At 39.8% G+C, this 16201-nt stretch overlaps 1 protein-coding gene across 1 annotated transcript in view; it reads left to right on the top strand.

The window, feature by feature from the left end:
- ELMO1 (engulfment and cell motility 1) overlaps positions 1-16201 on the top strand; it is a 256338-nt gene that overhangs the window by 38073 nt on the left and 202064 nt on the right. The window contains exons 5-6 of the mRNA XM_082014822.1: positions 988-1157; positions 13621-13656. Of these exons, the coding sequence (XP_081870948.1) occupies positions 988-1157; positions 13621-13656 (206 nt within the window). The remainder of the gene's footprint in view (positions 1-987; positions 1158-13620; positions 13657-16201) is intronic.

Genomic DNA, 16201 nt, shown 5'->3' with positions numbered 1-16201 from the left:
TAACACCTAGCTTCTCATTCAGCTTTCATTTGATGCAGGTGAGAAGTGAATTTTAGGAAATTGAATTTTGCAAGTGTCTATATAGTGAGGAGGATTATTTTTCTAAGAAAAATATTGGCTAGCTAGCTATTAAATGAAGCTTTTGGATATTGTGTTCAGGTAAGTGAAAGCATCAAATTGAAAATGTGAGTGGTATTTTAAAGTATTGTATGGCTACAGAGAGAGACAATTTAATATGCATTATTTAAATAACCTTTTAGCTTTTTATCATCAGTGTTCATTTTGGATTTCACTGTCTCATCCTGTATTCGGATCATTAATGGGCAGAATAGCCTAATATATGGATATTGAACTTGCATGAAGATGTATGAGTGATAATATCATAGTATTATGTGGGAAGTAATTGTTCCTACATTTCTTTTAAGAGAGTATGTGAGTTTTTTAGTTGATTGTGAACAAAAGGAAGAGGGGGAGGAAGGAGCAGAAAGCCTGAAGTTGGTCTCTACTGATATAACCTGATTAGGACAGTATATGGTTTTCATTGTTAAAGGTCATGAGAAGTGCGTAAACTGAGTAAGCATTGACAGGAAAAAATGTGCTGCCATTATTATACTGAGATTGTCCGATGAAATTTGTTTAATTTTCATTTCTACTTCTATTGATATGACACATAAGCTCTGCAAGCCAAAGGCTGTCTTTTGTAATTCTTGCATTTTGCCTGAGACAATGGGACATCTATCCATTGCTCAGCTTACAATTCTGCAACAATCCAAATAATTAGAGGTAATAATGGAGTAATACGTGAGTAATACTTTTACAAAACTAATTTGTATGTTAGCTATTTAATAATTTCTGAACATGCATTAAGTATCATTAATATTAAACATGGCCATTGTTCCTGCTTGCATTAACGTTTCATTCATTATTGCCATTGTAATGAAAGCTTTTTTGTTGTTTTTTGTTTTGTATGTTTTGCTTTTCTCTTAGGCTCAGAATGCACAGCAGCTCCATGAGCGGATCCAGTCTTCTAGTATGGATGCAAAGTTAGAAGCACTGAAAGACTTAGCCAACTACTCACGGGATGTTACATTTGCCCAAGAATTTATAAACCTAGATGGCATTTCCCTCCTAACACAAATGGTTGAAAGTGGCACAGAGTAAGTATTCTGCTTAAGCTCTGATGTTCCTCCCGTATGGGGTGCTTTCATGCTCACTCTGAGTGTCTGAAGTATTTCTGTGTACAACTTCTAAGATAATATTAAAATAAAACATCTGGAAAGTTCTGGGCTGCTAGGATAGTATATCCGTTATCAATGAGAATATTTTTTTTAATTTCCCCTAACAATGGGCTGGTGGGGGTTGAGGTTGAGCAAAGTAGGAATTCACAAGTGAAGTTTTGGGGAGACTGTAGTTCTAATTTCTTCTCTACCCATTGGAATTTAGATAAATCATTGACTGATTTATTTAAAGGCTGATATTTAAGTGGTGTCATCTGAAAACTGTGTTTTAAATTTCATGTTACTGAGAACATGTGGCAGAAAACACAGTGCTTGTTTTTATTTTCATCTTTATTGTTTTAATTCTAGCTGGGTTTTTTAAAATGACAATGGCTTTTTGACATGAAATTGGAAGCTGACCTCTGAAAATTATTTATTCTTTGCCAGAACATTTTACCAATTTTCCCCATTGGTGAAATTCAGCACCATGGTCCTGAATAAGTGTCTATTGGCTTAATGTGGAGGGTACTACAGAAAAGTATCAACTCGGTTGCTGCACTATTAGATTATGTTCTAATAGCTACTATTTCAAGTAAGCTTTTTCTTTCAAGTAAGAGTTTTAGTGTTTTGCAGTCAGTGTCAATCTCTACTACACATGAAGAAATCAACAATACCTACACCCTTTCCTGAAAGAAAGAAAATGCTCTGAAAGTACCTTTCTTATTCATTTGGGGGTGTTCAGTCTTGTGGACCAGATTCAGAATTCAGTTGCTGAAATCAATCCAAATCCCTTTTCAAATGTGCTTTTGTTCCCTTGGATTCAAGAAGGTAAATAGTGTTGCGTGGTAAAGCAAAAGTAGTAAGTGGGCTTTGAAATGGAACACAGTTGTCTCTGATGGTCCCACGCAAGACATACTGGGGATTTTCCACAGAAAAACTAAGTACTTTTTAGAAACCAGTAGTTCTTAGATTGGAAAATGTAAAAGCACTCTCTCACTGATGTGTCTGTTATGTATTGAATGGTTTATTGGACTTTGAATCCCTATTGCCTAGCTCTATCTATATACGGGATTTCTAATAGTTCATGGTTTCATCTTCAGTGTTTTGGGGTTATGGTCTTTATTTTTGCAGTGATGTGGTCTGTGGCACATATTATGCCACTTCAGAAAAAATACAAAAAAATGCTTCTAGCTATCAAATTTGTCAACTTGTCTTATATTCATATAATATTTGTTGTTCAGGGACTAAGTTAAATTTGAAACCAAAGACAGGCTTAAGTTGATGTAAACATCTTCACACAGTTACTGTACTAATTAAAAAATGTACTGAATGGGCAGGCTCACATGTGCCTATGAAGATCAGAACATAAGCAAATTAAAAGTCACTGCCTCTGTAGTTTATTTTGTCATGGATTTATTTAAGTTAAATGGTTTAAACTACTCCACTGCGAAAGGTATTTAAACTAAAGCACTTTATTTTCTATTGAAACAGGGAACATTCACATTTTTCAAAAGCATGTCTTTTAGCTGCATCAAGGCTAAAGCCCTCCTCAGCCTTCAGATGTGTCTGTACTACTGTTTTGTAGCTGTGGGATGGGCCAAGCTGTAGCAGACTGGTCTGGATTAAAAATAACTATTTGGGAAGGAAACTACTTATGCCAGCATCACTGTTGAAAGAACTGCTCAGCAAATTACACCCTAGTAGTAATTCCTGGCTGAGGGTATACGTTTTCAAACCACACAGCAGGCTTGTAGACTGGACATATGAGCAGCTTATTGCTTCCTCCTTTTTTTTTTTTTTTTTTTCCAAAGTGACTTGCATTTGGCAGGATTTCGTATTTTTAGCTGGTGTAACGTATCACCAAAGATGCATTGATTGACCTACCTGTCTAATCTATTTATCAGTGTTTCTGCCTCTGGGGAGAAATGCTGTCTAGTTTGGGCATGGAACAAAGACTCAGACTGTAAGAGTTTCCAGCAGCTTCACGTGTTGATAAACTCTTAGTACTCACTGCAGTCTTTTTTGTGTTCAGCAGCCTAGACATTCTGCAGCTTCTGAGGGGATCTGCAAGCCAGGTTTTTCTAAATCTGGCTTTGTGAAGGGAGTTGTAAAGCAAGGAGATCTGTGCTACGCTGTATGTTCCCTTCTGCTTTTGTACTGTGCATGACTGGCTGATTAGTGCGTATTTAACAAAACTCAAGATTCTTAATGAAAGGAGCAAATCCTAATATGCACAGACTCAGCAGCCTAAGCTTGCAATGGTGCTGCTGCTTTCCTTTCTTGTCTGACTTCAAGCTATTGATCCCATCCTCCTACTTCATGGGCTATCACTCATTGCTATTTCAGCCCATTAAGCCAACAGACAAACTACTTCCACAGAATAATAATTTTTTTGGTTCATTGTTTGATTTTTATTACAACCAAACAGCTCCCTAAAATGGCCTGTGAGCAAACAAGGTGTGTGTGGGAGGCAAAGAAAGGTAATATGTGGAGGAGAGAGTGGGATGAGGACAGCCAGCCATTTGAGTGCCCTAGGCTGTCAAGGAAAAGCAACTGGAGTCAGTCAGTTGTCCTCTTATGTTCTCTTTTCGCTTGGACCCTCTGCAATACCGTAATAAAAAGGTCTCACAAGGTGCTCACTCAACAGGCAAAGCAAGCTGAATCCTCCTTACCATCAGCTCCCACCCTGGGCTGTGCGCCCTCAGCAGTGTGGCCTTGTGGGCTTTGCTGCTGACCAGGTCACCAAAATGCTTCAAACCAAAAAGCTCTTTTCCCTCCTTTTCCCTGCCCCATTATCCGCCACTTTCTCTTCCCCAGTGGTATTTTTAACTCTAATCGTTTCAGTATCCATAGGTGGACCTACCCCAACAATTATATTAGCATTAGAAAGGGGAGCAGCATCAGAGGAGGAATGAACAATCAGAAGTTTCTGGGAAGGGCAGAAACTTCTTTGATGGCCCAGTTTTCAAAGACAGTATATTTTGTAAAGATACCTTTAAGGTATATCTTCACTGTGGAGTTCTTACCCACCTTTGAGGTACTGTTGTTTAGCCAGCCTTGCTTGAATCAAGCTGTGACTCAACCATACAGCTGAGAGAACCCTAATGGCTTGGTGCTGCTAAGAGATGGTCCAGCTCCCTGCCCTCTTCTCCAGGTCCTTGTGTGTTAATCCCTGCTCTCCAACCTGATCCTGCTTCCTTCCTGGAGTTGATTCTGGTGTCTGGATGCTTCACAAAGCCAATCCAGCTTGTTAACTTGGCTGGAAAGTATCCATGTCTGTTTTTCAGAGTTAGTTTTCTGCTCAGTTTGAGAGTTGTAGAAGCAAGAGAAGAAGTGGGCATGAGTGGATGCAGAAAAGGCCCTTTTTTTGTGGCAACAGACCACTACATTGGTGTAGGTGCATCATTGAGCCACAACCTGAGAGCAGGCACCTTGTTGAAATAGCGTGAGACTGTTTGTCTCTGCTCTGGTATCACAACCTGGAGACTGGTACTAAGGCTCTGAGGGGGCCAGAGGGGATGGGACATACCCTTGTCAAGGAGCCCTTCTGTGTGCTTTCCCCGCTGCCCGTGGGTTAACGCCGCTGAGGGCAGCCCTGCATCAGTAAGCCCAGGCTGAATGGTGCCTGTCTTCACGGGTGGGGTGCAGCTGTGCTAGAAATCGATGAATTTTGTTAATTAAAGCTTCATTCTCTTTTCCCCAAAGGGGCAGACAGTGCTCATTAAAAGTACCATCACGCTCAGTGTAAGGTTGGTGTGAGGTTTTCTCTGAACGTGGAACTCATGTTAGGGGTAACTCTTAAGTTATAATTTGAGTGTGTGATTAAGCTTTAGTGGGCAGCGTCTGGAAAGCAAGGCTCCAGCTTTTTTTATAACTTTCACTGAGGAAGAGGCCTATACTTTATTTATAGTTAGCTTTAGTTATTGTGCTACTTACTCATTATTTCAGTGAAGCCGATGACTATAAAAGTACAGTGACCAGAGTAAGAGAATGTAAAGCCCCGAGTTTCCAGTTACCTCTGCTTCATTTTGTGGGTGATGAAAAGAACTGGTAATATAAAAAATTAACAAGAACTAACAGTGTTTTCTGGTTAATTTTCCACACGCTATATTCCTGAATATTGAAGAAAATTAGAATGCATTGGAGAATAGCCTTTACAATTTCTTGCTGTTCACACAGCTTGAAAAATAACAAATTGAGAGGTGTTGTTTTTTTTTTTATTTTGCGTATGTTTTCAAAAGTGGTTTTAATGCAATGTGTAGTTACCATAATTTGGGCAAGATCTCCTTGTGTGCTTGCTGCTTAGAGCAAATGAACTGTAGACATGGTGTGTACTGGGACAAAGCCATAAGGGTTGGTGGTAGACAGATTGTAGGGTGCATGGGGCCCTAATGAAGCTGAGAGAGCATCTTGTCAATATGAATGTATTTATATCAGCAGAGATGCAACATGTCTTAGAAACTGTCCACATGCATCTCGATCCTGTTGATTGAGATGGCTCGTCTTTGTTTTTCCTTCAGGCTCATTCTTGCTTCCAGAGCATGCTATGAGTCGCTTATTAACTGAAGAAAAAAAAAGTTGGTTTTATGTTTATTTTTATAGTTCAGGTGACCTATAAATTATAGCAGGGACTGTGAGACAAGTTAGGTCATGAAGAACAAGTAAATGCTGATTCTATTTTATAATTATCCATGATGTCCGATCATTTTTTGGACTCTGTGCATCTGTATGATCAAACTGTGTGCATACACAGTTATTTTCCTTTTCAGAGACTTTTCAGAAAGAGATTTCCACTTCTAACGCTAATTTTTTTGTCTGAAGCCCAGTTTGTGCCTAGTTAAGGAGAATTGAATATGCAGTGCATCTGGTTGGATGTATAGACAGTGTAAAAGGGAAGTGTAGGGGTGTGCTGCTTCTGCTCCCCTCCCACCCCCCGCAAAAGTGCAGTGCCCTAAAATGAGGCAGGAGAAGAGCAATGCTAGAAGGTCCTGGTTACCGTAATGACTGATGAAGAATGTGTTCAGGAACCAAACTGGAAGAAACAACCATATCTCCATCTGAGATAATATAGTTAGCTCATTCAGAGCTGTGTTCCATAATCTAGCCCAGAATTAATATTTCAGAAAATCGTGGCTGTGTAGATAGTCTTTCAGATGTAGCAGAAGACTGGTAAAGATGCGGTGTGGTTTTTGGTTTTTTGTTCCCCTCCCTGTATCAGAAGAGTCGCATGACTGGGACAGACTCAGCGTTCCATAAAAGGAAAAAAACCCCTCACAGTCCCTTATAAAGTAAGAAAGGAAAAATGTAAGTAACAAGCCATAAATATTGAAAGATTAAAGAGTTAATAAAAAGAATCTAAATTTATTCTTGTCATTACCAGTAATAATAACAACCTCATGACTGGGAGGAAAAAGAGGAAGGTCTATGCAGAGTTTTCAGTATCTTTTTATTGGCAGTATCACAGTCTATGTCACTTGTCGTTTGGCTGAAATAACATGCAGGGTTTGCCAGAAAACTGAGACTGTGCTAAGCCTAGCTGTCTTGACAGTAATCAGAATTGTTTCTGCTGCTGTTGGAAGAGGTTGTTCTTCAGAGGTCAGCTTCATCAGTGTGGCTGTGCTGAGCAGCTTTATTGTGGTACAGCTGTGGCACAGGAGCGTGCTAGTCGATGCTTGCTCGACCATGATTGCAGATAGCCTGGTTTTAATTTTAAGGGAGTTGTAATTGCTTAGTGCACAGATTGGAGAGAAAAAAATTGCTTTAAATTGGGATGGTTGTTAAATTTGTCATCTTCCTATTGGAAATAATAAATGCAGCTAGATCAGATTCATGTAAGCTTCTAAATTAATGTGTATTTGGATGTTTTTTTGACTCTCAACTAAGCAGAGTCTTCTACTGAACACATGCAGTAGCAGAATTGGCTGCTGTACAGCTGGAAGTCTGAGGTGGCAATTGTGCGTGCTTTAAGGACAGATTGTATTGTTCAGTGAATTTCTAGCCCTTGGTTTGTCTTACAGAGATAATACTGCATACCAGCCTAGTGGAAAAATGAAGACAGATTGGTTTGGAGTTACTTTGACTTTAACATGATTTTTGGGATGGTTGCTCACATACCTGCTAATGTTTTTTTTCCATCCCAGTCTGATGAGTATTTCAGTAACGCTGTCAAAACACTTAAGCAGCCCTTGCTCACAGCCACTTGTTCCTGTCCTGCTTCATCAGAAGAGTTACACCAGTACTGTTTGTAGCAAACCGGACTGGAAAACTGCTGTAAGTTATTAAACGTGACAATAAAGGCTACTTCTAATACAATATTCCTTAACCCAGTTCAGTTCCCTGATCAAGCTCACAGTTGCCCCAGAAAACAGTTGTGCAAGCAAAACTCACTGGGTAAATGGAAAATGCATTTTTGGAAGATACAATGGTAAGCTAGTAGGTCTAAATAAAGTAATCCTTTTCCACTCTTCCCAGCTACTGGCTGCGTAGTCCCTGTTTCCTCTCTTGGTGAGCTCCAATGCTCATCTGACTTCTCGGTAAGCCAATTCAGTTTGCTAATCCGGCAGAAAATAAGCCAGCCGATGGAGGGAGGAAAATAATTTGTATTTTTGACAGCACTGGGCTGTTAGACAGGTTCAGCCATTCCTGTGAAGCTTCACCTAGAAGCATGGATCACTTAATCCGACACTGCTGCCAAAATCAATTCTTGTCCAACAGGGGCTTTACACAATCTTCATTTCTTAGTGCTTCCGTAATGTCGGGAGAGGGTGGCTATTGTCTATGAGGCAAAGATCCAAAACAGTATATAAAATCAGGTTATCTGGTTATACCACTGTGGAGATGGTACTGGTGGGAGAATGAGAAAAGGCTGCAGCCCAATCTTTCAGTGCAGTTTCCCATAAAGGAACAAAGTGGGGTAGGTTTTCTTTGTGGGTGGATTTTTTGTTAATCTGTTTTTCTCCTCCTTGTTCCCTTTTTGGGTTTGTTTCCCCATCAGTCTTCAGGCTTGGATTCCACCCTCCCTCTCAACAACACACACGAGCACAAGTTTCTTGTATATCCTTCTGAGCAATGTCATATACGTAGCACACACCGTACATTTTAGATAAAAGCCTCATCTGAAGATTGAACCGTCAAAGATCACATCTTTGGAGAGAAGAAGGGGACAGTTGCTGCTCCTTGCACTTCCCCCAGCCTAAATGCCTTTTCTCCAGGGTTGTTTTTCTACCTTTGCCTGTGCTTGTACTAGCATTTAAATGACCCCTGCTAAGTGGTGATATCAACACCTTCTTGACAGGAACAGGGGAGGGGAGAGGAGACAGTTTTACTAGTTTTTGTTTGGTGACCACTTTTGTAAAACGTGATAAAAAAGAGTAATTCCAGCAGTGGATTTATATTTCCAAATGTTCTTCAGATTACCAAACTGAACAAAATATCTTTTTTTTTTTTTTTTAAACTCTAGACAAAAGTATAGTATTTGAGGAACCAGCAAATATAGGAAGACCTTAAAATCTCCACTTCTGCAACTTTGCAAGATGGTTTTGTCTCTTGGACTGTGGTGGCTGTGGGACGTTGTGGTGGCTCTGAGGTGTGGGAGTGCTTGCTGCATAACTTAATAGTAATTTTGCAGCTTTCATCCAAATAATTTATTTCAACCTGCTGGCCAGAGTGTTTCCCAGACTTCATTTATATCTGATAGCCACAGCTGATACAGACAGAAGCCAGAAATATGTACTCCCATGTATTTGTCTTGTCATATTTCTAAACACTGCCCGTTACCCAGAATGTGGGCTATCCTTGTGTTTGCCCGAAAAGCAGTAGCCAAATACCGATTCAGTGTGGTTACTGGGTCATTCAAGAATCACGTAGGTTGGAAAAGATCCTGAAGATCATAAAGTCCAGCTGTTAACCTAACACTGCCAAGTCCACCACTAAACCATGTTCCTAAGCACCACATCTACAGGTCTTTTAAATACTTCCACGGATGGTGACTCAAGCACTTCCCTGGGCAGCCTGTTCCGATGACTGACAAGCCTTTTTCTGAAGCAATTTTTCCTAATATGCAATCTAAACCTCCCGGGTGCAACTTGAGGCTCCTGTCCTATTGCCTGTTACTTGGGAGAAAATACTCTTTTGTCTCTTTTTGTAGACTTTGCTACAACCCCCTTTCAGGTAGCGGTAGAGAGCGACAAGGTCTTCCCTGAGCCTCCTTTTGTCCAGGCTAAACAACCTCAGTTCCCTCAGCCGCTCCTCATGAGACTTGTGCTCTAGACAGCACTTCAATGTCGTCTTTGTAGTGAGGCGCCCATCCATCATCCCATCAATTCTTCTGTACAGGAGGAAGTTTTTGTGAACATCTTCCACCTTTGCTAACAATGGCCCTCTCCATGGCCATACTGCATGAAAAGCTTTTATCCTCACTGGTATTTTTATCCTACTCTGCATGTCTTTAAACAGTGCAACTCAGAAACATTGGTTGCAGTGACTGTGATGCTGTCTGTGAGGAGCTGGACTACACCGCGATGCCGGAGTACCAGGAGGTGCCCAGTCAGGGCCTGCAATGACGGGCAGCGCTCACCTGGGGCCATGGAGACCCATGGCTCCTGGTTTAGCTCTTGGCATTGCTAATTCCAGTGGGTCTGTGCTGGCTTCCCCACTGGGACAACATTTTAGTAGTCCTCCCCAGTGCCGACAAGCCCTTACTGTGCACTTCGTGTTACCTCAGCTGGGGTTTAGATTTGGGGTATCTTTGGTCCTTGTGCAGCAGTTTTGGCACATGAACAGATAGGAGTTGATCCGGTCAGGTCCTTCCTAAGCTTGTCTCTGCTGGAAAGTACTCGTGACATAACCTGCAGGATTTGAGCAGGTATTAAGTCTGTATGGCTTGGGGAAGTCCAAAGGGAACTGCCGCGCCTTGGGATTCACCTGGAAATGTATCACAAAGTTCCTTTGAGGCCAAACAGGGAACGTATTATGGGAGCAAAATGGCTAAACTGGTACCTTATTGTTAATGTTTATTTTGCATTATATTGGCATTTGTTCTGAGATTTCTCCCTGTATAAAAATTGCTGTCTGTTTTTGTCTTTTACCACTGTAGTATCTGAACCTTTCACAAACACTAGTTAATTTACCCTCATATCGTTTGTGTTTTGGCCATGGTTTTATTCCCATCTGTGCAAGTGCAATGGTTTCTAAAAAAAAAAAAAGAAAAGATAAGTGTAAGTATTGAGCTAATTACAGTGTCTAGATTAGTAAGACGTTCAGCATTTTTGACCATACCTGTGGTAACTCACCCAGGAAGCATTTTACAGAACTGTCTGGTTGCTACCATAGAGTCAGCCCTCTGGAAGAAACAAGTTGTGTATATATCGAAAGAGGAAAGCTGATGGCGGTGGCAGACGGTACTTCTTCCTTTCCGGGCTGACTTTCTGGGAGAATTAGCTTGGCTGCTCCTTCAGTGGTAACTTTAGCATGGTCTGTGGGTGAATATGAGAGGAACTCCTGTTCCTGCCAGGTCCTTCTGTATTAGGTGTTTAGTTTGATGATGGGATGAAAATAGCACACACTCCTTTAGGTAACAGCCTCCACCTGTTCAGTGGTAAAAGTCTGTCTATAACCATCCTGTACCATGTTGCTGCAACGTTTGATGTCCTAGATTGATTGCTGCTTTTATCACACTTTCCAAAGCAAGAGAGATTAATAGAAATTGTTTGGTCTTATACGATGGTTATCTTTCCTCTCAAGTCAAAATTTGCTGTCTTTGTATTGCTTCACTAGAAAAGCTCTATATGATTCATTTATTTCTCCATATTACTCTAAATTTATATTTTCTTTTACTTTGCACATCTTCTGACCTGAAGTTAACTGATTGCCAGTTAACTCAAGCTGGGTAAGAGTTCTGTAAATACTAAGAGAGTTGCTGTCTAAATGTTTTGTTCTAGCATTCAGATGTTTGCTCTTTCATCTCTGGGCTCAGTCATGGAGAAAATGGACCTGATTATAGCCTATTGTGAAAACTCTCTGGCAAAACTGAGTCTGCCCTTTGAAGTGCTACCAGTTTGCAAAAAACACACTTGTTTCTCTTTGATGCCAGACAGACGCAGCACCAACTTCAAGTTTACTTGCTGCTTAGCCAAAGCCAGCACCTGGATGAAAAGCAGCTGTTTTAAAAACTGGGCTCAGAAGGATGCTATGAAGTTTTGCTGGCATGTGCTGCATAAGGATGCTTGGATCCATGTACATTTGGGAGATGACAAAACCCATTTGTGGTGGTTGTTCTTGTTCGGGTTTAGCAGAGTCTGCCACAGCAAGGAAGCACTCCATTCGCAGAAGCACAGGAATGACATTCTGCTGAAGTTGAGATCTCCTGCTGTGGGAAATGCTTTGGACTTTCCCTGCTCCTTAAGGCATGTTGAGGTTAACTTTCTCGCCTTTTTAAGGCTGTCTGATCATCAGGATGCATTTTGTTTGCTTGTTACTCCTGGCTACACAGATAGCTGTTTTAGCATAAAAAACCCCAAAGCTATGAAATCCAAGAACAAAAATCTTGTCACTTTTCTAATTTGAGCTAGGCTGTAGCCCAATCTGTGCTTGCAAACATGGTAAACTGTGCCATCATTATCTTCAGGCATGAGTATTGCAGCTCACAGCTAGCAATGAAGGATTTCAAACCACTTGTTCCTGTGATGTACCTATCTGCGTTTTCTCACCTGATGGTTACACAAGCCAGCCCAAAAGCTGCCCTCCCTGAGCCTGGTCCTTCTTGAAACAAGTCTATACATAGACTCATGCAGTCTCTGTAGAAAGGACAACATTACTTATGGATAAACAGAGTGGAAAATGCAAGGTGAGAAGAGTTACTGCTGTACCAAAAGGAAAAAAATAATAAAAATCTAGCCAAGTTCTGCGAGAGAGTTGAATCGGCGGTTGAAGAGCTTGGATTCCTAGAGCTCTTGCGGGCTGAATGGCATGGCAGTGAAGACCTGATGAGAAGGGGATGGGGAGGGAGGAGGGGACCTCCTTGTTCTCCTTTTGAACAGTAGTCTGCCCAGTATTGAGCTGCAGCCAACCCTCTGAAATAAAACAGTGAAATAAATTTAGGAGACATAAGAAGGGGTTAAGTAGGAGATGGATATTTTTTCCTTCTTTTTTTTTAATTGATTTAAGTGGTGTTCTAATAAAAAGAAGTTACTTATCTTGGATGCCATTTTTACCATTGATAGTATCTTTCTTCAGCTTGCTTAGCAGCATAATCAGCAGTTTTGAAGCCAGTTATTAGCAGGAGGATGACTTGCAAATTGTGATTAGTGGGCTACAGCTTTGAAATGCACTTTTTTTGTCAGCCTGTCTGCGTCACCCTCGCCCCGCCAGTGTTTGGCTTCCAGTTACCTGAATGTAGTAGTATGATTCCATAGCTTCTGGTTCACTCATGAGACACAACTTTGGGGGAAAAATAGGAAATGCCTAAATAAAAAAAACCTCCTGGGGTATGTTAAACCTCTTGCTGCAACTAGGATCCAAGTGTGTTGGAAGCTACTAGGAAAGCAAGAGCATCACACTGAAGGTTGGGCGTGTAGCTTGGCCTCTTAGAATCTGAATCAATAAGTGACATTTTTAAGCAGGTCGTTGTCTTTCTCAGGTGGGTTGATTCAGCACCTTGGATCTAGGCATGTCCATTGGTGTGTGAATTTTAAGAGCAAAAGAGCTACAGATGAGCTTACGCATTCTGGTGGAGTAAGACTGCTGCACTGTATTTACGTGTCACACAGCAGGTGCAAGATGGTTTTGAGTTGTTGAGTAAATGTAACTGTGCTTAAAAACCCAGGGTATATTCTTTGCCTCCTTTTGAAGTCAACAGAAAACTTGTCCCTGACTTCAGAAGGGAGGTCTTCTGTGTTGGTCCTAGCTACACAACAACTTTCAACCATGCTGACAATTCTGACATCAGTATTAATGATGGACACTGGAAGTAAATAAAAGAGATTTTCAGGCAATGGACTACATGTCGTAGCAAGGAGACAGACATACTTAATGTGTAAACCTGTATTGTTTTGTACCAAAGACAACTTTAATTTAGGATGCCTAAACATGCTTTAATGGTCAAGAGAAACAGGTTTTAGAGAAACCTGATATATTTCCTCTATCAACTGTCTTTTCTGGTTTTTTTTCCTAACAGAAGTTAACACAAATATTCTGAAAAAAAATTGAAATTAATTTTGAATGTTCTTTGCCAGTTACTGAACTGTTTCTATTCACAGTGAAATGTTAGTAATTTATTGCCTCTTATTGTGTGTCTGTCTTTGAATTTTATGAATCAAGTATGGGTGTGTGGGGGGTGTGTGTATGCATAGGTAGAGTATAGGTGTTTTAAAGTGTGTCTCCTCACATGCAAGTTTTACTTTTGCAGACGATATCAGAAATTGCAGAAGATAATGAAGCCCTGGTAAGAACCTGATTAGATCATCACCTTGCACACTTCCTCTTCTTTTGCATGACTGAATTCAGGCCCTTGCGCTAATCTTTATATGTAAATACAACTGTGCATATTCATTCAGCCAGTCTTTAACATTCTCCGTTTCCTGCTCTTTGTGATGCCTGTTAGAATTTTCTGATGAAGCTTTTTTTGCTTTGCCTGTGGAATGGGTGCTTCATTTCTGTAACTTCTGCAGGGGCTTCTATTATTTCCTAAGTAAGGCTTTCGTTTTGTTTTTTAATTTGAGCAGACAAATAATTTCGCTGCCTTCCCCAATTCCCCTCTTAAATTTGGCTGGCTTACATGATTGATAATAGGCAATTTTAATTGTTGATGTTAGTGAGATGAAAGTAAGAGCCATTGTGCTCGTTTGAATTCCTCTTATTTGTTGGTCCCAGGTAATGGTAGTTGTCGCAGATAACTGCATAAAGGAAAACTGTAATATAGTGAAGGACCTCTTATCAGAAAGCTCAGAAACATGCCCATTTCCAGATGTTTTTGAATGGAACTCTTCTGTGTGCTTTGAGTTAAGCACAGGCTTCATAGGCTTTGATAAATTGGGACCCTGAGAGATATTTAGAATATCTTGATTGCCTTGTGATTTTGACATGTCAAGTATAGCTAAAACCCAAGGAAGGAAAAGAATAGTTAATCAATTAACCACGAGCTTGATGTGGTCTATCAAGCAGGAAATGCAGCTCCCCACCTGAATCCATACTAAATCATACTTTCACAAATCAGCTGTAAACCAAGTTCTGAAACATTTATTATTAAATCATTGCCTAATAAATAGACAGTAAGAATAAATTTGGCAGGAAATGTAAATCCTTCCTCAATGTTTGCTTTCTCAACCTAATACAAAGTAACTTGTTTCATAATAGAAAAGTTTAGATTCTGAGGAAAATTATTAAAATGGCATGAGGCTTCCAGAATTCTTGGCAGCATCACCCCTGCTGAGACAAGGTACCTCCTGTGCATTTGGATGGTGGGTTTTTTCTCACTGCTGTGAAAATAGTTCTTTGAGGAAGAATTGTTACACTCCTTCAGCATATCTCTGCTTCCAAATTCAGTTATCCTGTAGGCTTCTCTACATTAAATTATATGATTGTCCTCAAGACAGTACTAAAATACTGACTTACAGTTGCATTGCACCTTGATTTTAGGACCTGATCATACTGATGATCTGAATTATTTTTTTTTATATACGATGTAGTTTTGTTTACTCATGGGAACAAGGCATTACCTACTTTAAGAGGGTTCTTATTGATCAGTGCAGATATACCACATCAACAGAAACAGTGGTAAAGAAAGTGTATGTGACTAAAGTTTATTCTAACTTTTGAAGTTAAATCCTGCCAGTAGAAGCTTCAATTTACATTGGGGCACACAGTTTAATATTTTGATTTCCATCAGTAGTACATGAAATGATGCAATTAAAATTACACAAATTCTTGAGTTGGGAACTTGTACTAAAAAAAAAGATACTAGAGCCATTGGTCAGGACATGAAACCAATAGCTCTGGAAGCTTGCCTATTTGTACATTTTCAAGGTAAAGTGTATACACTAATGCTCTATGAGTGTAATTATTGAACATCCTGACTATTTTTCACCCATGTATTAATGGGAAAAGGTCAAATGAAACAAGAACTATAAAAAAAAAAAAAAGAGCTCAGACCTTGATATAATGAACTGAACTAAACTTTAAAACTTTGCAACTTCCACCTTGTCTTCTTGACTAAAGAAACTTAAAGAAAACAAATGCTAATTACAAAAAAGGTTAATTTTGATTTACAGGATGACATATTTCATGAAGTGCCAGTATTTAGTTTTACCTCTGATAGCTTGCACATGATAGCCTAACGTAATTAAAACCTGATTTTCACAGAGAGGCCTTGTTTAATAGCTTTCTCCACTGAAGGAAGTTATTCTAAAATGTTTCTTTTTCTCCGTCTTTTCAGTTTTAGGGGTTCCCATTATGGTTTGTGATTTTATTTATCCCATGTTGGCTAATACTTGGATTAAAAAAAAAAAAAAAATCCCATCAAACAGCTCTATCAGTTGACCTTTGCATTGCAGTATTGAATTGTAGTCAAACCACGCTGACTGGAGAGTGATGTTTTTCCTGGTCTTTTAAGAAAAGCTGGTCCATTTAAGGAAGTTATCATGAAATGAGCAAACCCAGGTATTTAAAAGATGGAGAATAAGAGAAAAGGTAATTCTAATCACATCTTCTTGAAGAACCAGTGTGTAATAGTTCCTCTGGGCTAGTTTCCCATACAAACAAATGCTTAATGTACCTCAAAGTGGATTTAGTCATATTCCATAATAAGAGTATCTACACCTGGATTTATTCAAGAATAGTTACAGTTCTGCTTAAAATTCGCAGCTTGTTTTCTTTAATCAGAGTTAATTTTCAAGCTTAAAGAAGCCTTCATACCAGGGTTACAAAGCTATTTCATTTTTTTTGAATGCTAGTGGTTTAAAATCAGTAGGGTTGATCCCTTGTAATGAATG

This window comes from Phaethon aethereus (genome assembly GCF_964289735.1).
Source record: "Phaethon aethereus genome assembly, chromosome: 2".
Taxonomy (NCBI): domain Eukaryota; kingdom Metazoa; phylum Chordata; class Aves; order Phaethontiformes; family Phaethontidae; genus Phaethon; species Phaethon aethereus.
This window is presented reverse-complemented; position numbering and strand designations above follow the sequence as displayed.